We start from the raw sequence: 24,149 nt of genomic DNA on the forward strand, positions 1-24,149 counted from the left end.
AATAAATAAAAAATCAAAAGTTGACACATAATTTTTTTTTCTCACAACATATATCCTATCTTTCTTCATTTTCTATAAAATAATTGAGATACATGAAATATGTTATCTGTTACAAACAAAAATAGCAACTGAAAAAAAATGCAATTAAAATGTATCCATGATATAAAAAACTATCATTCAATGGCACATCACCATATCAACAGAAATATTAGTTTTTTATAATGATTAATTTAAAATTTTATATTTATTTTACATTTCAACTAGTTTATAATATAAAAATCTTTATACTAATGATACAGTAAAATTAAATTCATAAGAAAAATAAATATACTATCATTAAAATTAAAGTAATAGAAAACAAAATAATGAAATGCAAATGCTTGATATAAAAAATATTTAAAATTACCCAAAGTTTTGTTAAATCTACTTTAAAATAACACGCAGTCTAATCTAATAATAATTGAGAGTTTTCAATGTTCAAAGTCCAAAATTTTTGGTGAAGAGTAAAATCAAAATCATTGTAAATTAATGGCTTAGCTTCACAGTTGTAATAATTTTAAAGTGTAATATATGTTGATGCAACTAAGCCATAAGAGTTAAAACTCGTCTAGTGCATGAAATCATAATTAACATTCAGAATTATAATTTTAATTTTAATTTTATTAAAATTAAAATTAGTTCAAAATTATAATTCTAAATTTGACATAATCAAAGAATTAAAACGTAAAATTATAATTTTTAATTGAAATCAAATTTTATAGTGTAGTGTAAGATTTAAATTTTTAAAAAATAATTTAATTTTATATTAAAATTTTATTTAATAATTTTTTTAAAATAATGTGTTAATTAAATATACAAATAATTATTAAATAAATTATCAAAGATGATAATTTAATATTTCTTTTCAAAAATCATGACACAATATTTTTTTTTATGTATAATTTATTATTAAAGTTTGATATTATATTAAGAACCATCTTTCTCGTAAATTAGATGAAAGCATATAAATACTCATAAATATAATTTAATTCTCAAAATTAAAAAATATAAATTAAATATAAGTGCTTACGATAACTCTTATTTTGAGATCATAAGGTAGAAATATTACAACAGATTCTTTTATACTTACATGATAAGTATCATGTAGTCATCCTCTTCCACATAAAATGTCTACAAAGCTAAAAAAAAAAAAAGCTTGTTTAGTGAGATTTAATTTATTATAACAATTTTCATCAGTCTCGTGATATAATCACTTCAAAAATATACTTTTTACTCTATCTATATCATTTTGTTGCATCTAGTATTAATTTTCTCTTTTTTGTTTCTTATACTTTCAATAATTCTTGAATTAATTTCTAATGTTTTCTTTGATGTTTAACATTAATAGTTCAAGAAGAATATTAAATAATTTATTATATAATTAACATAAACATATAGAAATGGCAATGGGTAAAGTATCCGATGGGCACCCGCAAAATTTATCCACAATGGGTAGGGTATTTACCTGCTATACGGGTATGGGTGTGGGTAAAAACTCGCAAATTTTAATGGAGATGGATGCGGGTATAGATATCTAAGTACCCACCCCGCCCCATACCCGCATATATATATATATATGCTTGAACTTTATTTTATAATTATGCATTAAATTTTTATATTATTATATTACTTATGTGAAGTTATATAAGATTAATATTAAAATATAATTAATAATAAAGTAAACCAAAAAATGTATTTTAGTTTATATTTTTAATAGAAAAATTTATTTACTATTTTATATCATTTAATTAGGCTAATACAATTTAATTATTACATAGTTAATATGAGATTGACTTTTTTTCAAATATTATTTATATATGACACACATAAAATATTTTTTACACAAATATTTTTGTTAATAAAATCATATTGATGTTTAAATCATAAAGTAAATGATAAATAATAAATATATTGTAAATATTTTATAAATTTTACAATCACCTACTATTACCGTAAACTTATTATTTATTAATAATATTTAAATTTTATTTTTATATTTTAATTTAAATAATATTTTTCTATGCAACATATGTATTACAAACACAACTATAATCTATTGAATCTAAATAATATTATTTTTACAATTTATTCACGTTCAAAGAAGTTTTTGAAAAGATATAAATATAAAAAATTATTGTTAATTTTTATTTGTTAATTTTTTCAGATAAAAAAGTATAATTTTTTTAATATACACGTATATTTCTTTATTATAAAATTTTATTATAACTATTTATCTTTTATTCAAATTCTTTCTTTTAAAATTTATATACATTATAAATATTTAATTCATTAAAATAAATTTTCAAAAATTTGTATTTTTTATAAAATACTTTCGTATAGTATATGAGTTAAAAATACTAGTATTAATATATATATATATATATATATATTATTTTTATTAAATATATTATTTTTCTTACAATTTTAAATTCAAAAGTTAAAAACAATATTTCATGTATCCAATTTCTGTTGTTAATATTAAACTTCTCTACTCTAACTCTATTCTCATTCTCAATGTCTGTCTCATTAAAACTTAACAACTATGAAACATTATTTATTAGAGTTAGTTGTCAATGTCGTCACAAGAGGTCACTAAGTGATATCACACAAAGGGACAACCATTGTACAGATCTATTTCGTTGTCGCTCTAACATTATCAATCGATCAAATCTCATACAAGATAGGGTTATCACTGACAAATAACCAATGTGTTTAGTTTCATTTATTGTTTCTAAGAATTTTAGTTTAAAAAATTATTATATTAAGATACATTTAACATTTATGATCTTTGAATATTTGTTGTTATCTATGTTTGTACTTTGTTCGGCAACTACATATTGAATTTTTGTATTATTATGCTATTTATGTGAAGTTATATAAACATATTTTTTTTTATAAATATTTTTTTTTCAAACAAGCACGGGTAATAGGTACAAAATGGGTATATGAGTACCCAAAGGGTATGGGTACGGGGATTAATATTCATACCCACACGGGTATGGGGCCGGGTACGAGTATTCTTTTAAGACAGGGGTATGGGGATAGGTACTATAGTACCCTACCCATTTCTATCCCTAATAAACAATGTAGTTTGCAACAAGTACAAAATAATAATACAATATATTAGAAAGAAAATAAGAGACGTAAAAAAATAATAAGGAGAACAATAAGATGAGAAATAGAGAAAAATCACTTTTATTAATAATCAAATGTAAGACGATGAAAAAGAGACTAGGAAAACATAAAAAAAAAGTGGTATTAATGTAGTTAAAAAGAATAGAGAATACGTAAAAAATATCAAGAGGAAAAAAATGCTTTGGGAGAAAAGTATCAAGAGAAGAACAAAAACTATGTAAATGAGAAGGTACAATACATGAGAGTGTATTTGTGAATGAATTATGATATTAAGAATTTAAATTCTTAGAGTGCAGGTTAGGAATTGAAGTGAGTCAAATTTAGTTGTTATAGAATTATATGGAATTATAATTATAATTTCAAATGGACATTCAAACATGATAATTAAAATTCTGAAACCCAATTCTAATTTCAATGTCTAATTCCATAAACTAAATGGGCACTTTGCATTGTTTCAATACTGGCAATGTTAAATTTGTCAAAATAAAACTTTATTGAATTTAATTAAACAAATTTGCATTTGTTTTTTTTTTTTACACTAAAGACTAACCCAATCTCGAAAAGAATCAATACACGAAACTTGATCAATCCATAAAGGTATAGCACTTTTTTATCCTATGCTAACAGCTTGATTCTCTCTCGCTCTCTCTTTTTTTTTTTTTTGCAATGCAATAGGTCGAGCTATTTTCGTAAACCCTTCTTAGTAGCTACCCGTCGCTAGCAGCATTAGAGCCTCTATCACTAAATTAGTGAGCTTTGGGAAGAAAATATCAAAAAAGGGAGGGGAAATCTCATTCACAAAAAACTTTGTTGTTAAAAAAGACAGAGTCACACTTGATTTGTATACTAAATTGATGCAACATTTAATAACCAAACAATCAATAATAAAAAAATTACTAAACTGTCATTTTGGTCCTTGATAGAGTTTGCGCCTTGCACTTTATCTCCTAAAAAATTTAAAATGTCATGTTAGTCCCTGACTTTCATCTCCGTCGTGCATTTAAACTTTTAAACCCAAATGTCATAATAGACAGTAACAGAATGCTGACTTATCACGTTGAGTGACACGTGTCGTTGCTTACATGGTAAAAAGATGCTGACGTGTCACATTAAGTAACATATGTTATTGATTACGTAGCAAAAACGATGCAGAATATGGTATAGTATATGTTATTGGTATGATGAAGCTTTATATAAGATGTGTTGTTAAGAGTAAACTACTAGACGTGTTGTTTGATGATGTTGCAATTTACAATGGGTTAGGATAACAATAAAAGTTTCAATGTGACTTTTCTATCATTTGACGAGTGTAAGAACTCCAACATCTCTTCCCTTCCCTTTCCCTTCTTACAAAGCCACCAAACATCTTGCAAATGCAGTTTCACATAAACATTTTCTATCATCTCCTCTACTATATCTTTTTTTAATAGAAGCTCCGCCATCGTTCTTCTTTTTCTCTCTCTTAGAGACTAAAATGTTGGTCAAAGACAATCTCAGGGACTAAAATGCTTGTTAGTGACAATCTTAAGAACTAAAATACTTGACAAAATATAATTTTAAGGACTAAAATAAAAAAAATATATATTATACCACATACGACGTTGTTTTTGTTACGTAATCAATGACACATGTCACTTAACATGACACGTTAGCGTCGTTTTGCCACGTAAGTAACGTGTCACTTAACGTGACATGTCAGCATTTCGTTACTTCTATTAACAGCGCTTAAGTTTAGGAGCTTAAATGCACGACAGAGATGAAAGTCAGAGACTAATTTGTCATTTTAAATTTTTTAAGAACTAAAATACAAGGCGCAAACTCTCTCAAAAACAAAAAAAACCAAATTTAATGTAATTATTTTAAGAGTTTAAATTCAAATGTTACTTGATAGAAACCTATATTCGTGAAATGAGAAGTGAAAACTTATTTTTAATGTTATATGAACTAGTAAATTTTTCATCCATCTTATGAAATTTTAAATTAGAATAGTATACCAGTGTACACAAAATTATAATATCATCCTAAAATAAAAATATACATTGCAAAATTATTTCATAAATAATATATTTTTTAAACTTAAAATAAAAATCAAATTTTTTAAATAGTGAAACTTATTATAATAAATATAATTTTTGAAACAATGGTAAATTAAAAAATTATTCTCTCAATATAAAAATAATTTTATAGTATAATAAAAAAGAAAATAATTATTTTAAAAAATTATTAATTTTTTTAAAACTATGAAATATTCTACAGAAAAAGTAATGTTACTAAAGTACATAATATTAAAGAAACCTTAATCTATCTCGCAGATAAAAATAAAAATATTGTCTGATTGCGCACTTTGATGTGGTGAGTGAGTCTATTATTATAAATTTTTTGTATACATAAGAACTTAAATCTGAAATCTTACTTAAGTGATACCAAGTTGATTGTCACTAATAATATTAAAATTATTTAAATATAAAATTTAAACTGACCTTAATACAAAAAAAAAAGACTTATCTATGAGTTTCTTAGCTTAATTTGTTTAAATAGTATAAAAAGGAATTTTATTTGAGTAAAATAAAACTATTATGAGACATTAACATGATTGTTTAAATTCAAATTTAAAATTATAAATTAAATTAAATTTTTTTTTATGACGTGATCTGGGTTTATTTTATTCCATTATTGGGCCAAACTCAGAGTAGATGGATCACAAGATCGGGCTTGGTTAAAAAAAAAGTGGTTAACTGTTATCTATTCCCAAAACCCTAATTGAGGTTCTCTTCTCACTATATATTGCCTCAAAGTGATTCAAAGGGCGAAAGCCTCTCGCAGTCGCAGAAACACAAGCGTTCAATCCAAACCCTAGTAAACGCAAAGCGAGAGAGAGAGAGAGTAACAATGGCAGAAGGTCTCGTTCTTCGTGGTACGATGCGCGCTCATACCGACGTGGTGACGGCGATTGCCACTCCGATTGATAACTCCGACATGATAGTTACTGCTTCGCGCGACAAATCCATCATTCTCTGGCACCTCACCAAGGAGGAGAAGACCTACGGCGTTCCTCGCCGCCGCCTCACCGGCCACTCTCACTTCGTCCAAGACGTGGTTCTTTCCTCCGACGGCCAGTTCGCCCTCTCTGGTTCCTGGGACGGTGAGCTCCGCCTCTGGGACCTCGCTGCCGGTACCTCCGCTCGCCGCTTCGTCGGTCACACGAAGGACGTTCTCTCTGTCGCGTTCTCCATTGACAACCGTCAGATCGTCTCGGCCTCGCGCGACCGCACAATCAAACTCTGGAACACCCTCGGCGAGTGCAAGTACACGATTCAGGACAGCGACGCTCATTCCGATTGGGTGAGTTGCGTTCGCTTCAGCCCAAACACTCATCAGCCCACTATCGTTTCAGCTTCGTGGGACCGAACCGTGAAGGTTTGGAACCTTACCAACTGCAAGCTGAGGAACACACTCGCTGGACACAGTGGTTATGTTAATACCGTTGCTGTTTCCCCTGATGGGTCTCTCTGTGCCAGCGGTGGCAAAGATGGGGTTATTCTTCTGTGGGATTTGGCTGAGGGGAAGCGTCTGTACTCTCTTGATGCTGGCTCTATTATTCATGCTCTCTGCTTTAGTCCTAACAGGTACTGGCTCTGTGCTGCCACTGAACAGAGCATTAAGATCTGGGATTTGGAGAGTAAGAGCATTGTTGAGGATTTGAAGGTTGACCTCAAGACCGAGGCTGATGCCGCTACCGGTGGTAACACCAATAAGAAAAAGGTAATTTTTTATTAATTATATTTTCTCAATTATTCGCTTCTCTTTTCCAATTACTTATATAACGTTGGGTTTCGAGCCTTTGATCTTGACGACGGACTTCAATTATTAGTCATGGACACGTCTGTATTAGGTTTAGTTCAATTTATGCTTGCTGAAGTTTATAATTGATGTACTGTTGATAATTTGAGTCGTTCTTGTGGAGTGCAGTTCCCTCGTTAGTTTCTTATCTTCAATTCATCTTTTCATTTGATTTGTTGTGTCGTGTTCATAATATGTATTTTGCTCCTTGGATCTGAAGCATTGTGCAAATTAAGGGAAGAATTGCGCCTAGAGTATATCCTTCTTGGTTGTAGGTTTTTGCTACTTGGTTGCCATTTTGAATTATAGAAGTTTAAGTTTGCTTAGAAGTTTTGTATGACTTTTGTTATTTTCTGTGTCCATTTAATGAAGTCTTGAAATGAAGTTGTTTTCTTTTCCCCGCTGTAATGTCAATGGAACAAACTATTTGATGAGGCTCGTGTGATGATGATTGGGTTCTAGTTCGTTGGATGATGGGTGTGGAAGTGTTGGTCTTCTTTTTGTTCAAGACGTTTGAAAACTTTGCCTGATAAGATAGATGTTTTGGTGGATGGAGTGGCTGACTTTTTTTTATTTGTTTGGTACTGGCTTGCAGGTTATCTACTGCACAAGCTTGAACTGGAGTGCAGATGGGAGCACTTTGTTTAGTGGCTATACCGATGGTGTGGTCAGAGTCTGGGCAATTGGACGTTATTAGGTTAAGTTTTTTGTTTAGTGATTTCAGATGCGAATCTGTTTTTGAATTTTGGGACAAAGTTAGTTACTGTTTTACTGTAGAATCGATTTTTATGTTCAAGACGCGGGGGCTTTGCGGCCTTTTATTTATTTTTAAAATGTTCGTTTTGGTTTTACTTGTTATATGGATATTTCAACATCTTGTTTGTTTCTTCTCGAGTTACCAGTACCTTGCAGTGTGGTGGATGTAATTTCACCTAAAAGAATGACTAAAATTTTTATTTATTCCCTTCTTTTTCAAAGCATGGGACCTCGCTTATAAAATGAGGTTTCATTAATAATTCTTGTGTGATGTTTAAATTTAATTTTCCTCTGTTTACTAATCGTTCTTTTTAACTATTTTGGTAAATTCTAATTATTTTTTTAATCACTTTACACGGCAAGAAATTGTGATTTACTTTTTTTTATTCATTGAATGTTAACAAATCGCTCATGCTCTAATTTCAAACAAATTGTTAACAATTTTAGTAACATGTCTCATCTTCACATCCGCCCTTGTAGTTTGTATCTGAAGGTTGTGCTTCTCTGGCTTGTTATTGTTTAAGCTGTGCTGATTGACTGCTACAATGGGGTTAATTTAATTTTCCAGCTTTGTTATGGTAATTATTTGAATCGTTCAATGCTAACTAATGATGCTACTGATTTTTGTTGTGAGATTGGGCTGCTGTTCAAGTATGTGATCTTAAGTTTAAACCTTGTCAACACTAAAATCTTGGTTTCGTTTAGGGCCGGGGTTAAGCATTATGATTTTGTTATCATTATTAACGGATATGTTTTCGTTTCAAATTTGTTCGGTTACAAAATCTCCTGAAGCAATACTTTACGATGTGGTGTTCTTTATTTCATTTTAAACAAAATTTTATTTATTTATATTGACGTTTAATGTAATTCTTTTTTTTTTTTTGGCTCTAATGGTCAATGTGAAATTTTAATCTTGAATAAGAACAGAATTAAAAAGCTACCACAATATTGTAATTAAGTTTTATTCTATAAAAGATTGGGTCTTTGTTAGGTCAGTTATTTTGCTGAACCGATTAGAATAAAAATCGATACCGCCATTGATAGGCCTACCGGATGAGGCCCAGTCATGCTTGAGAAGGGTTTAAAATATGGGCTAATTTGCAGTATTATGTATTTTTTCATAAAATATGTAAGTGTGTAGATTTTAAAGTCAATTTAATACTGTTATATTAAAAGGTTGAAAAATGTTAATTTGAAGAAGTCAGATATGACAAAAAAAAAAAAAAAAACCTGCAGTTTGATTTAGATTAATTAGAATAAACTTTTGAATTAATTAATTAAATTCAATTAAAAGCTTATTACTCATTAAAATCTCAAATTGGTCTTTGAAAGATACAGTTCTTTAACTTAGTTCCTAAAAGTACAAAAAATTAAAATTATATTTTTAACATGTAGTTACCTCGCATTATCGTGATGTCTATTTTCAAATTTCGACTTAACATACATATGAAATGTTATCGGACAACAACACATTAATTTAAAGCAGCTGACATTTGTTAATGAAATAAAACTTAGAAGTATTTAAAGTTATTTTTATTCACACTTAGATGTATTTAAGTTTTATTCACCCTTAACATAGATATTTTGTAGCTGACACAGTTGAATTGGATAAAATTTTTACTTGATAGATTTCTTTTTTGTTTAAATTATCATTTCCTGTGTATTGGATCTCTTAGATTATTTTAATTTTTTTTTTCAAAATCTACAATTATAGCATCGAATTTCATCTAAAATTAAAAATATTTCAAAATTTTCTTTCTTCACATGACAATTTCATAACCTATAATCTTTTAAATTTTGATCAGAATTTAATTTTTTTATATCTAAAACCTATCAGAGTTTTTAATTATTTGAATTAAAATAATAATTTAAAATATTAAATACAAGTTAACAAAATTAAATTGATTTAATTTTAACAACAGAGAAAACTAAAAGAAAAGAAAAAACTGAATGCATTAGATAATGTAAATTACACCCTAAGAATCATCAGCCTAAAGTATGTACATATATATAAGCTAAGGCTTAACTGAATTAGTGCTTTCTACAGTTTGGTTTTTACAGGGAGAAATACTATTATTTTGTTTTGGAATTTGGTTTAATTGTATCAAAATTGAGAAACTAATGGACCTATTAATTTGTCACACTCTTCCCACACCAATTGTGGAAATATCTCAATCAGCAATTTCTAAATGAGGTAACCTACTATATATAGAGGCTATCTCCACTACTTTATATTCATCATTAGTTTCTTCATGTTATTACCCTTTGATTTTTCCCAAAATGCACGACTGTTTAATTATATTTAAATCCACGTAAAACCGATTGGTTCTAGAAATTAGAATGGGTGAGCTAGATCATCAGATTGAACACAAAAAAAAAAAAAAACAACAAACAGAGACAAGTGAAAGAGAAAGAAGCTTTGACAGCATTGAAGAGTTATTGCTCTGTGTATTGTGTTCCCTGTGGGAAAGGGACATATAATTGAATGATTAGCAGCAACCCAGGTATTGCCACAGATGAGGAGAGCCCTGCAATATTTATGTACGGTATGTTTAAGACTTTGTTTGTTTTATAAAAAATGTGATTAATATATATTTTTGTGATTGTATTAATGAATTTAAATATAAAGACTCTTTGATTAGTTAGATTTTTAAAAATTTAATTTTAAACTGAACTTAATGACATTAAATAATTTATGTAGCTGCCCTGACCTCATCTTTATTATTGTATTAATGAATTTAATTCTTTTGAATAAAAAATTATAAATATGATTACTTATTTTTTAATATTGAAATAATATCATGTGAGGGGATATTTTTTCTTTGGGAATAACCATAAATAGATATTTATTCTAGCACATGCTGTACCCTTCATGTTGATAACACCTTAGAAATAATAAATGTTTGGTCCACTTGAATTCATGAAACTACCATACCAAACACATCACTTTACATTTATAGAGAAGGGAAACCCCAAAAAAGATATACACTAAAGAGAGATGATGCCGTATCAATTGTGATCAGATGACCAAAATCGTAAGAATATAAATTATGTAATAACAAATATGCGTAATTGATATTATTCGTAATAACAAATATTAAAAATTACTTGCAAAAAAAGGAAAATTCTCATGAGGATTGAGCAGGCACTAGTAATTTGGACAATAAGTGTAACTTACTTGCATTAGAAGTTACCAAGTGTGGATAAGGATTTCTAAAGTGAAAAACTAGACAACTTCTAACAAGTGTCTCGGCTCAAGGGATAAAATATCCATCGAAGCATTGAATGAACTGAAAGAGAGGTAGGTTTATGTTAACATCATCACACATTCTTCCTCCTATATCACCACCAGCTTCCCCCAAAGTGAGAGAACTCAACACCCATAAATTCTTTTTTATCAACAAAAATTATTTTTACTCTTAAATTTATGTTTAGACATAATCTAAAGACTAGCAATAGTATATAAAATGAAAATTAACTATTATAAATTCTCATTTACCATATTTATAATCAGGTTCGACTTAGCACTTACAATTATAAATTAACTTAAATCATTGAAAGTTGCTTCTGAGAAATTCCACACAAATATTCACTAACCTTCCCGAAGAACTCATGGCGTTTTCTCTCCTCTCTGCACCCTTCATTCACCCCCAACTCCACCCTATTGTGGCCAAAATGACCCTTTTTGACACCATGCTCTTCTATGTTAGTAGCACCATTTCTCTGTCTCTTAGTGTGTTTGCAATTTATACATGTTAAAGGTTAAACTAAAGTAATATTTATAAATATAGTATAAGTATATGCATGTTATGATTTGTGTAGGTGATGCATTTTGTGGACAAGCTTGGATTGTGGCACAGGCTACCAGTGTTGTTGGGGTTGGCATACTTGGGAATTAGGAGGCACTTGCATTGTCGTTACAATCTCTTGCATGTTGGAGGAGTCAGTGGTCACAAGTATGATACACAAGAGTATGCATATAGGACGCCATCTGGTATGTGCAACCACCCCAATGACCATTTGATCGGTAGCCAAGGGACTTATTTTGGCCGGAACATGCCGCCGGCGACCTTAAATTATGGGGTATGCTAGCTACCTATGAGCTTTTGGATTTGAAAATTGTTATGATTTGTTCATGTTTTTTTTTTAGTCCCTTTCAACGGTATTTTCTCTCTCCTATTAATATTGATGATTAATTCGTCATGTGTGTATGTCTGCAGTTATTGGATCCTCATCCAACTGTGGTAGCCTCAAAACTACTAGCGAGAAAGAATTTCAAAGATGCAGGGAAGCAATTCAACATGATTGCTTGCTCATGGATACAGTTCATGATTCATGATTGGATCGACCATTTAGAGGACACTGAACAGGTAATGATTGTTGTTAAAGAGATTCTGGCACAAAGAAAATTGCAGTTGTACAAAAATGATGGAAGAGCTACTGAATCTGCCTTGTATATTACCTTATAAAATGTGTCTATAGTAAAATGTGACTTATTAGTCGTGTTAAAAACACTACAAAGTAAAAAGAAAGAAAGACTAATCTTGTCATGTAACTCTGCAAATCAATTTAACCAAGGTTTTTTTTGTAATTTGGATCTTAGCAAAGTTCATAATGCATATTTCTTGCATCATTCTTGGAACAGGTGGAAATTAGTGCTCCCGACGGTTATTCAAGTGGGTGTCCTTTGAAGTCTTTCAAGTTTTTCAAGACTAAGAAATTCAAAACAGGCACTTCATGTATGAAGTTTGGCTTCCTAAACACTAGGACTCCTTGGTGGTAAGTAGGACCTAGATACTGAATCTTAGATCTTCATTACTGATGAAGCACAAGTTCATTAAATTTTGGAATAAAAACGCCCTCTATGTGATCCAACATAGTGGAAGAATTTTTGGTTGATAGAAGAATTTATGCAATAAATGAGATTCTTGGAAGAACATCCTCAGTTTAATGTATTGCTGTAGTCTACAATTTCACTTAATTTTTCTTCTTGGAATAATAAAGTAACTGATGGCAAAAGTTGTTCAGAATTTTTTAGATTGATTTTTTTTTCTTCTTTTGGGGTGAGTGGTTAGGGATGGAAGCGTCATATATGGGAATAATGAGAAGGGCATGAAAAGAGTGAGGACATTCAGAGATGGAAAGCTGAAGATATCAGAAGATGGGCTTCTTGAGCATGATGAGAAAGGAATTCCTATCTCAGGTGATGTTAGAAATTGTTGGGCTGGTTTTTCCCTTATGCAGGCCTTGTTTGTCAAAGAGCACAATGCCATATGTGATATGCTAAAGGTAATACTTAACTTCCTTCCATTTCTTTCATATCTTGTTTCCATTAACTGGCTTGCACTAACTTTGCTTGAAGAATAATGCCTGGCATTGCTCTTTGCTTGTAGGTGCACTATCCTGATTTTGATGATGAACAGCTCTATAGACATGCAAGATTGGTGACTTCATCTGTCATTGCAAAAATCCACACAATTGATTGGACTGTAGAACTCCTAAAGACTGATACTCTTCTGGCAGGGATGAGGATCAACTGGTACGTCTAAATAGATGTAATTCTGAAGGAGAGAAGCTACTTTGATATGATAGCAGTTCTGTGCAACTGTTACTGAAATTCATTTGTTTTATTCTAATAGGTATGGATTTTTGGGGAAGAAATTTAAGGATTTATTTGGACACATTTGTGGACCCATACTCAGTGGATTAGTCGGTCTTAGGAAGCCAAGAGATCATGGAGTTCCCTACTCACTTACTGAAGAGTTTGTTAGTGTTTACAGAATGCATTCACTCCTACCTGATGAAATTGTTCTTCGAGACATCAAGTCTACAAGAGGAGAATACAAATGCCCTCCAATACTTGAAAAGTATATTGTTATCCCTCTCAGTGATTCTAGTTTTAAAGCTCATATTTTACATTCTTTTATGGGTTTTTTTTTTTTTTTTTACAAAAAGGTGCACTTTGGTAAATGGTTTAATTAGTAATTGTTTCAGTTCTTATCAAGTGAGAGCTTAATTATAAGCTTGATTGTGATGCTTCTTAAAATAAGCTAAAAATAGCTTATTTTGCTAATTTCTCCATGAGGCTTATTGAAATAAATATGAAAATTTATAAGAAGGTTATAAGCCACTTTCATAAGCTAAAAGATGAGTCCTTCCAAACATCCCTAAAACCAATTTGCATGTTGGGAGTTACTTCCATCTCCCTGGAATTTCTTCCTGCATTTTCACTTTGAAGTTTCCTGCTTTGTGTGTAAAGCAAACATGAAAACCTTTGAAGTTCAATTGCAAATATGTTTTTCAGAGTGCCAATGAGGGATATGTTGGGAAAAGAAGGGGAAAGAAGTCTATCAAACATAGGAATGAAGCAAATGCTAGTATCGCTGGGTCATCAATCATGCGGCGAAGTTGCTTTATGGAACTATCCAACATGGTTAAGGAACCTCATTGCTCATGATACTGATGGAGAAGATAGACCTGATCCGGTTGACATGGCTACAATGGAAGGTAGTACCCTTTACACTTATTTTAATACAGTATCCTCTCTAAGCATTAATTTCAAATCTTAATTTGATCTAAAATGATGAATCTTGTATCAGTTTATAGAGACAGAGAAAGGGGAGTTGCAAGGTACAATGAATTCAGAAGAAACCTACTAATGATCCCCATTAGCAAGTGGGAGGATTTAACAGATGATGAAGAGATCATTGAGGCTCTCAAAGAGGTGTATGAAGATGATGTTGAGAAGCTGGACTTGATAGTGGGTCTCCATGCAGAGAAGAAGATAAAAGGCTTTGCTATCAGTGAAACCGCATTCTTTATTTTTCTAATGATGGCCTCGAGGTAAGTAGTGCACAGCACTAAAGTATGAAGCAACAAAACATAACAAAAATTATCATTGACTTGCAGTCTTATGTGTTTCTTTGGTAAAAACTATGATGTTTAGGAGGCTAGAAGCTGACCGTTTCTTCACAACGAATTTCAACTCCAAAACTTACACGGATAAAGGGCTTGAATGGGTAAACAGTACCGAGACTTTAAAGGATGTGATTGACAGGCACTTTCCTGAAATGACTAAAAAATGGATGAGGTGCTCAAGTGCATTCTCCGTTTGGGATTCAATGCCAGATCCCATAAACTACATACCTCTATATTTGAGACCAGCCCCATAATGATGTTAAATTTAGAAACTTTCGGTCACATTTTAGCCCTTCAAGCATAGTTGTCTGCCCCGATCCTACCGTTAATATATGTATAGATGATGTACTACTTTTCATCTTTTGCTCTGTATACTACGTAAATTTTGTTCCGATATGTCCCCCTTCTCCTATTTAAATGGCACCCATATTCTTTAAACTTTTACTTTTAAATTCCACAAATGGGTAAAATTTATTTTTCTATCTATTTATAATATGTTAAATATGAAGCAAAGACTTAACGGTACATATTAGCAATTTGGTCTGCGTTATTTTGTCTAATAAACAGTTGGTTTTAGCTATCGCCTTCAATTCAGACGATAACATAATTCATTATTCAATCAACATTTCAATACTATGTTTACATTTAGAATAATTTAATTCTGAAAACGTATGTAGATCTCAAACAAATTTTTTCCCTAGTTTTGTTTTTTTATCCCGTTGAATAAATTAACAACATAAAGAATTGCATTCCAACTGCAAACAAAAGTTTTGTTTTTTAATCACGTTGAATAAATTAACAAACAACAAACGTACACAATTGCATTCCAACTACAAACAAACAATACAATCAATCTGGCCTCAAACAGGAGCAGCCTCAATCCTCAAGAGAGGGTCTACCGGCATTTGAGAGGGTAGAAATTGTTGCCTGTGTTCTTCAGCACTTGTAATACAAAAACTCGCACTATCCATATTGATCCCCTGTAATGTTTGTACACAACAAGATCCTTTTGACAAAACTCTGGCACAACTCTTAAAAATATCTGGTAACAAACTAGTTTTATCCAGAAGAAACCAAGATAAATAGTCATGTACACTGGTACCATAATAGTCCAGACTCGCAAAAAGCACCTACTTTTAAAAATGGCAACAAGAAAATGGGGGCTTCATACTGCAATGTCGAAAGTGTCTATCAACTTGATGCTTGAAATTTGCAATAAGCCCTTTCTGTGATATGACCAACTTATGGTGATAAGCATATCCGCGTCAGTCTTAATTTTAGAAGCCTTCTAAAGGAATAAATGCACTTCTCTTCCAAACTGACCTTGATCTATCAAGGAGGGGTTATCCTCCAAACACGGATAAAAGCATCCTCACCTGAGCTAACCAAACTATACTCATCAGTGAATACTAGCCCATAAACCCCGCCTAAGTGAGCACCCTTTATGGTAATCCTATTAGATGCAGGCTGGTCAACTTCATATACGATGACACACATGTCAAGTGATCCTGTCGCAATCCTACAGCTATCAGGGGACCAAGCAAGGCAGTTTATCCTAGCAGTATGGTACAACATGTTCTTAAGCTTCACCTGCAAAAAAAATGTGCAAAGGTTACACAAGTAATCACACAAATTTCCTGGCATCACACACATCCAAAAGCACCAGCACATTAGAGAGTAAGCAATAAACATAATACTTTGCTATCAAAGCTGTACTTACCTCTCGGGAGGCACGGTCCCACACTACAGCTTCTCGATTGACATCCCCTGATGCAAACATTGAAATGTCTGGAGAATAACGTATGACACTAACAGCGTCCCTATGTTTCTCAAGGACTGCCTCTTCTACAAGAGTATCACCAGAGATTGAATATATGTGCAATTTACCATCCTGTCCACCGATAATGGCTTCACTTCCATCAGGAGAGACAACAGATGCTGACACAGTAAACCCAAGATTAATGGTTGACACAACTTTGGTACCACGCAGCATGACAACTCCAGAATCAATTGAAACTAGAGCAAGTTCAGGAGAAAGAAGTGCAACACTCAAGTCCTTTGGTTGACTTCCTATATCAATAGCTTCAGCATCTCCACACTGATCCCCATGTAAAGAAACTCGACATATCTGATTGTCAAGAGGGAAAGGAATTTGAGGGATAAGAGAAAGAAACCAATAGTTTTTAATAATTTTCAAATATTGCAGATGCCTTGAAATTTAGCCCACCACCATATCTTATCATAAAAAAAATCACCAAATGAAGACATGCCACAAGGGCTGAAACGGCTTTCTGATAAAGGTATGAGAATATCATAATATAAAACACAAACAATGATTTCTTAAAATACCTTCTTAGGAACATCAACATCAACAAAGCTTCATTTCAGCAAGTAATGTCAGCTACATGGATCATATATAACACTAATTTTCACAGATTTTTCTAGGAACAATAAACAACAGAAGTGATACTGATCAGTAAGCAAAATAAAATTTTCCAGGTAATACCAAGACACAATAAGATTAAAACAATATCAATTGCCATACTGTAATATCTCCCAATTAATAAAGATATTGTTAATGTTTCAATTTAGTGAAGTTACATAGAACAAGTAGGGTAGGGGAGAGATATGCTCCTTACATCATCAAGGGGTCATGAGAAATAAACAAATTGGGTAGAAAAAAGTGTTCCATCTAAGAACAAAGTGATGAAGTAGTGAAGAATAAAATGAATAAGTATCTTCATACTTTCTAAAATATATTTCAGCTTGTTTAATGGCTCTCTAAATCAAAAGATTTAGCCATGTGATTAAGATTTCTATCAAACTGATAAAACACCAGGAATAAGAACTTGTGCACAAGTAATATTCATTCAAGAGCAGCTGGGCCAAAGGTCAACTGGGGCCTCAGACTCCTCAAAGACAGCTATTCTCAGTCAACTAACGTGATTACCCAATTGTGCCTATGACACCTTCCTCTTTCTCTTCCAATAACCAATTTGCGAAGTCACCATAACTAATTCTCCTCCCCTATTCCCTTTTGTGGCCTTCTGGAATAAACTTTCCAGATCATAGGCTTCTTTGGGCTTGGGCCCAAATCCAATAATTGGTCCAAGTCCTGTTCCACCCATTTTCTAATCCAGCTCCATATCCCAGTATCCTATCAGAAACTTTACTACCGATATACTTCAACTTCACACATAGAATTCCATATAAAGAATTTATTTCATTGCATAAAAAGAGCATATTATTTAAAATTTTTGTAAGCACCACTGATTTTTTTATCCAATGAAAGAAATGGAAATTGAGTAAAATGTAGCATAATGGCTATCATTCTCAAATTAGCATTAGCCAAAGAATATAAGCAAATCATTCACCTTATTATCGAATCCAGATGTAACAATCTCTTCTTCTACAGCTGCTAAGCATTTGATTTGAGAATTTTCCTTTCTTTGTAGTTTACTGCTATATCCAATCCCTTGAATCCATTTAACTATTAGGCCATCATAACTGCTAGACAAGAGTACTCTAGGGTTACTTCTAAGCATAGTTAAGGAGGAAACATTTTTCATATGTCCAGAAAATGCTGTCGGAGCTTTATCAAGATCACTTGCTAAAAATATAGATATTGTTCCACCAAGAGAAACAGTGACAATATAATCATTCAACCATAGACAACCCACTAGCATGTCTTCAACTCCACCAGAGCCAGGACTATTCAATGTTTTCTTCACCTTTCCATTATTGTCCTCAGATATGTCCCATACTTTTGCAGACTTATCAGCAGAAACAGTCAGCACCTGCAGACAACATTACAATTGAAGATCAGATTGTCATTGCTCAAAATGTGAGTTAATCTCACAGTGAAAGGGGACAAAGAGGTTTGTGCCAAAAAGGACAAGTAGAAAAAGCAATGTGGGTAAAACTAACAATTCTACAAATACAGCAGTTTAAACACAAACTCAAAAGTTAACTAGCGTGAGAATTTCACTAGCTGAACCATGTAAACTAGATCTAACATGAATTTTGCTAATTAAACCGTGCAAAAAAGATCTCATATGCCAAAAATATTGAGTAACAAACAATCAAAATATGTATGACAACAAGTAAAACCACAAACATCTATGACTTTTAAAAATTCAAATATATAGGTCTAATAGAGTGTATGGATTGGTGTCAAATCTATTCAAAGGTTGATCTATTTTAATGCTACAAGTTATAATTTTTACATTAAAATGTGATTTAATGTAATATTTTATGTACTTTTCAAACATACACTAAGCTTAGGAATTGCTATCTTAATTAGAGAGAGTGGAAAAGAACTCCCCAATTTACAAAATAGAACACATACACCACAAATCTTCAAGGCTTTGCACCTCACAATGCCCCAAAGGTTAGTTCTCTCACAAATGACAAGATATTTGGCCCTCTCAACCCTTTTTCTTAATTATAGGCAACATGTCCTGTTTCTCTAATTATCCCAGTTTTCAACTAACAAACACCCTAACTAACTAATTATTCCAATAACCTATCAGTTTATCTATACAAAGTTTCGTTAAATATGATAGAAAATTTTCTCAAAAGACGAGATGACAAGATAAGCCATAATGGAAAAAGGTTAAAACAAAAAAGGCATCGCTTAAAGAGCAACATCGGGGAAAATATATGTTAAGCTAGCAAAAGAAGTGAGAAATTTTTTGAACATCTATCCTTAGCTCTAATGTATGTCACTTTTAACTAGTATACATCATAAGTTGTCTTCAAAATGTTACCACAGCAAAACATTTAAAGGAAACGAGTTATGTATGAAAAAGGAAACTATTACAAAATGTTATATATGAAAGTATACTATTCCTGATCAATCATTATGTATTAAAAAGAAGAGAAAAGGAGACAAAGACACCTGGGGATGGGAGTTTTCGCCACAATCAATAAAAATACTCACCTGTTTTCCATCAGGACTCCAGCTAACAGCATAAATACTACCAGTATGACCACCTTCAGAAGACAACTCACCAATCCTTTCTGCACTCTTTCCATCGAATATAATACCCTTTTTGTCAGAACTCACACTTATAAATCTACTGCCATCGGGAGAATATCTCACACAATTGACAAAATTTGAATGATCCCTATACACAACAAAATCATCATGATATCAGTTAATATCAAGCCTAGTGAAACAAACAGAAAGAAGCAAAGATAAAAGTAAACCGAAAAACCAGATACATCATGAATCTGAAGAAAAATTAATCCGTTGGTTAACACAACAAGAATACCTATGAGATAACTTAAATCTAAAGGGAGGTCCTTCATAAAAGTTGACGAGAAAATCCTCTCCACAGGTAACAATGCGAAAAGGTCTCGTGGGTTTATAGGCACAACTCAGAACCCGCCTCGAGTGACCATCAAATTCACCAACATTAGTTCCCGAATCCCACCTATTCATTGTTTTATCATACATCAATTACCGTTATTCAAACACATATATACAAAACAGAATAGATCACAAAGAGAGAGAGTGAACTTACATAAAAGCACGAACGAAGGATTTGCCTTTGCCTTCGCCACAGGCAACGATCCTGAGCCCATCGGGGGACCACTGAAGATCGTCGATTCGAGAGGAGAGGACGCGGAACTCCTTCTTCAAAACGAAGTCGTTCCGAGTACCCCAGATCCTGACAGTGCCGGACACGTCAGCAGAGGCCACCCACTCGCCGTTCGGGGAAAACCGGGCCACCGTGGCAGGGTACGCGTGGTCCCCATACACCGACACGTGGAGGGGGTTCTGGAGGTTCATTATGACCACCGATCTGGCGTTGGTGTAGACGATGGAGTTGGACTTGGCATCGCCGGAGATCAGAATTCCGCGGCCACGCTCTGTCGAGGGCATGCACGCGTAAGTCTCCACCAGTTCCTGGCTCATCTTTCTTTTCCACTTGCCCAAGTCAAAGGGTTTGAATTTGTGCTGACAGTGTGTGTGTGTGTGTGTGTGTGTGTGAGAGAGAGAGAGAGAGAGAGAGAGAGAGAGATTGGTGTCTGTGCAGAACACCGTTGAGAACCGGAACGAACCAGCTCTATTCCACAACGCACCCTGCCATCTTTAGCATCTTAGGTTAAGACTTAAAATAATTAAACATTTTTCTCGATCCAATTTTAAGTCTGTAAACCATAATAATTAATATATTTTTTAATGTGAATTTAAGGTGAAAAAAAAATTAATAACTTATATGCAATATAAGATATTACAAATTTTGGTATATTAATATATAATAATATTAAGGCTTAACTTTAGTTTTAGTTTCTTTGTAGTTTAACTTTGGTCAATTTTTCAATTGCTCATTTCAACTCCTTTACTCTAAAATTAAGATTATGTTATATATTTTTATTTTACTAATTGAACAGAAAAAAAAAAAAAAAAACATATTACTAGTCCAGCTAAGGTAATGAGACTCAGTGTGTGTTTAGTTCCAAAGTAGGAACCACCCAACACTCTTGTGTGTTGAAACACAATTTCATTTTGTTTGGTAACACTAAGCTTCTAAGAGGAGTGTGTGTAAAATATGAAGCTCAAATCAGTAGAAGCAAATAGGATGCATGACTAAGATCTAATGGCTGACTAAGTGGCTCTCCAAATACCCAATGGCTAACACAGGGCCTTACAAGATGGGATCTTATGTCTTGCACAGTGATTGAAAGCTTGGTGACATTTATTGGGTTAGGTGACACACATGAAGACAAGTTGGGTGACGACCATGTCATTTTAGTAATTGCACACTGAAAAGTCAATTTTTTTTTACCTAAATAATGTATCCAAACATAAATTATTTATTGCTTAACCCACATTTAACTACAAAATTTTATAAAATTAATTTTATTCACTCACACAGACTCAAATGACTTCGTTTTGATAACTACTTATTTAATCATTTATTTAATAATTTTTTAAAAATATATAATTTATGTCTTAAATTTAACAATAAAACTTATCAAAATGAGTTAAAAATAACTTATTTTAATAAGTTATTATACAAAAATTATCAAAATAAATTTAAAATAATTTATGAGAGTTATAAATATTTTTCATAAATTATTTATAAACTCTTTCAATTTTTTTTAATCAATTATTGTCAAAACTAGTGACTTACAATATGTTTATTTTCATTTTTTTAAAAAGTTTTTTAAAATAAAAATAATTTTTTTTTTAAATGTAAACAAATACGCTCTTGAAAATGCAAGCCTTTCATTTCATTAAAAAAAAAAGTCAAAGTATCATTGTATTAACATGTTAATGCAAATTATATGGTTGAACCTCTCTCTCTCCTCTTGTTGAAATAGTCTTTTTTTTCTTTCAACATTTAGGCTTTTGACATGTAAATTTTTCCTATCCTAGAGGTGAAATCTATCAAAATTTAAATACTAAAAGCAGCTTCTTTGGACACATGATGGTAGTACAGGGCAATTTCGCCCCCTTTTTTTTTGTATGTGGAACTTACGTGTTATTGTCAAGTGGCAAACATGAAGTAAAGTTTTTACATTCTCAAATGTGAAAATTGTGATCCATGACACATACTGAAATGCTAACTTATTTTGCCTATATATGGCAGACGTAAAACTTTATCATTTTGTCAAGTATAAGCAAATAGGGTGCTTTGTATTTCATAGAGACAAAGCATACCACCTTTCATTTTACTATTCAAAAATACTTTTGTGTTTTCTATTCTACATGTGTATTAAATGGTATCAATATTCGTTTTCTCTGTGTATTTTGAGATAGAGCTTGTAAAAGCTTTTAAGAAAAACAAAATACATAGGGTGAGGAGGTTGAACATACAATTCAACCCTCATTTTTGTGTGCTCTCTTATATTCTTTTTACACTAACATCACTGCATATATTGTAAGGCACCAAAGTTCACTTTACCCATGAAATTTTTTTTTGACATCTCCTTCCTTGAGCTATTTGAATCATTTTCAAAAGATCAAATTTTCCTTATTGTTCATTGCTTGCCACAAGTTGGCTAATAAGTCTGATCTCATTTTTCAATATAAAATTTCACCTTTTCATTTTCTGTTAAATGAGCTTAAATCTCCCTAGTCAAATTCTTGATTTTAAGGTCCAGAGAACCTACAAATATTAACATTTTAAGAAAAGTTATTTTTAAACAAAATCCAATATTTTGTCAAGAATAAATATTAGTACTTATTTAGAATATGTAAATTATTATGTAGTTCGTAATCAAACATTACAGGAACCAACTTTAAGTGTCACTTATTTACCTAACTCAGATCCATGAATTAACATGCAAGCAAAAAAGTGCTTACCAACACAAAATTCATATTTGACCCTATGCTTGACTGGATCAGTTTATTGAGTATTTGGTTAAGATTTTGACTAAAGCATGTGGAAAAAAAAGTCTAGATTTTCAGTTTACTTGTCTCAAGTTTTGGTAAAATTTACACTAGGTTTATTTTTTTCTGCTGTTCCAAGTCTCATACCTTGAACAACATCTAATAGGAACAATCTATTGATTAATTCAGCTCCATTTGCCTCAAACATGAGATTTTAGAAGATATTCCTATAGAGATGTCATGTTATAATCAAGGATAATAATATAATTTTGTCATCAATCATCAACAACAACACGGTCTACATTCTTCAATCTAGCAAAACATTCCCTTTACCCCTCTACTTAAACAAAGTCGCAAAGATCACATAAAAATGTTCTTTCTCTTTGTAATGTACACACTCTTTAATTATTATTGATTTGGCAACTTGGAGCCCTGGCTAGTGGGTGAAACTTTATGTCATTTTTATCAAACTAAAACAGGAAGAAATCAAACAACATGTTTACCTATATTTATGTTTGGGCAAGTAAAACGTGCAATGTCCCAAATTATTATGCCATCCATGTTCAAATAAATAAATAAAATATTAATATTTGTACCCAAAATGAATAAAAAATGGAATTTTTTTTCAGGAAAAGTAAGTGAAAAAAAAATACCAACAATGTACTTATTATTGAATTATATACTAATTTTATGGATAAAAAATATTAGCACACTCTTTTAAACAATTTCAACATGCTTTTTTTTATTAGTTAATTTTTTAAATATTTTAAATATTTTTTTTTATTTTTAAAAAATAAATATTAATGAATTTGTTTTTTTAAATTACTTTAAAAAATTTCTTGTAAAAAAAAGTTTTGCACAGGAAAAAACAAATCTAATTAAACACGATTATATATATATATATATATATATATATATATATATATATATATATATATATTGGATGACATTACTTAAACTATCTGGTAGCTTAGTAGGTGAAAGGTTTCCCTTCATTTACTCTTCAACGTCTTGAAATTCTTGTATCTACCCCTTCTTCTTCTCTCTCACAATATATATGTTGATATCAACTTGTTACAGGGACAGATACCTGAAAGTCAATGTGGCTGGTTAG

The 24,149-nt window shown here is 31.6% G+C and overlaps 3 protein-coding genes across 3 annotated transcripts; 2 read left to right on the forward strand and 1 right to left on the reverse strand.

The window, feature by feature from the left end:
• Nucleotides 1-5,942: 5,942 nt before the first annotated feature.
• On the forward strand, nucleotides 5,943-7,986 carry LOC113854869 (guanine nucleotide-binding protein subunit beta-like protein). The gene is made up of 2 exons (XM_027486154.1): nucleotides 5,943-6,936; nucleotides 7,610-7,986. Exons 1-2 carry the CDS (start codon nucleotides 6,064-6,066, stop codon nucleotides 7,709-7,711), a joined length of 975 nt encoding a protein of 324 aa, XP_027341955.1. The 5' UTR covers nucleotides 5,943-6,063; the 3' UTR covers nucleotides 7,712-7,986.
• A 3,359-nt stretch (nucleotides 7,987-11,345) lies between these two features.
• Nucleotides 11,346-15,066, forward strand: LOC113853890 (alpha-dioxygenase 2). The gene is made up of 10 exons (XM_027484579.1): nucleotides 11,346-11,475; nucleotides 11,593-11,853; nucleotides 11,991-12,140; nucleotides 12,416-12,549; nucleotides 12,846-13,059; nucleotides 13,164-13,309; nucleotides 13,410-13,637; nucleotides 14,075-14,277; nucleotides 14,370-14,613; nucleotides 14,717-15,066. Exons 1-10 carry the CDS (start codon nucleotides 11,383-11,385, stop codon nucleotides 14,940-14,942), a joined length of 1,899 nt encoding a protein of 632 aa, XP_027340380.1. The 5' UTR covers nucleotides 11,346-11,382; the 3' UTR covers nucleotides 14,943-15,066.
• An 897-nt stretch (nucleotides 15,067-15,963) lies between these two features.
• On the reverse strand, nucleotides 15,964-20,835 carry LOC113853891 (actin-interacting protein 1-2). The gene is made up of 6 exons (XM_027484580.1): nucleotides 20,217-20,835; nucleotides 19,965-20,126; nucleotides 19,631-19,817; nucleotides 18,063-18,485; nucleotides 16,409-16,816; nucleotides 15,964-16,278 (listed from the first exon to the last, which is right to left on the reverse strand). The coding sequence occupies exons 1-6, from the start codon at nucleotides 20,609-20,611 to the stop codon at nucleotides 16,021-16,023; spliced, it is 1,833 nt and encodes a 610-aa protein (XP_027340381.1). The 5' UTR covers nucleotides 20,612-20,835; the 3' UTR covers nucleotides 15,964-16,020.
• Between the last annotated feature and the right edge of the window lie 3,314 nt (nucleotides 20,836-24,149).

The sequence above is a fragment of the Abrus precatorius genome, unplaced genomic scaffold (genome assembly GCF_003935025.1).
Source record: "Abrus precatorius isolate BTA unplaced genomic scaffold, Abrus_2018 Scaffold11, whole genome shotgun sequence".
Lineage (NCBI taxonomy): Eukaryota > Viridiplantae > Streptophyta > Magnoliopsida > Fabales > Fabaceae > Abrus > Abrus precatorius.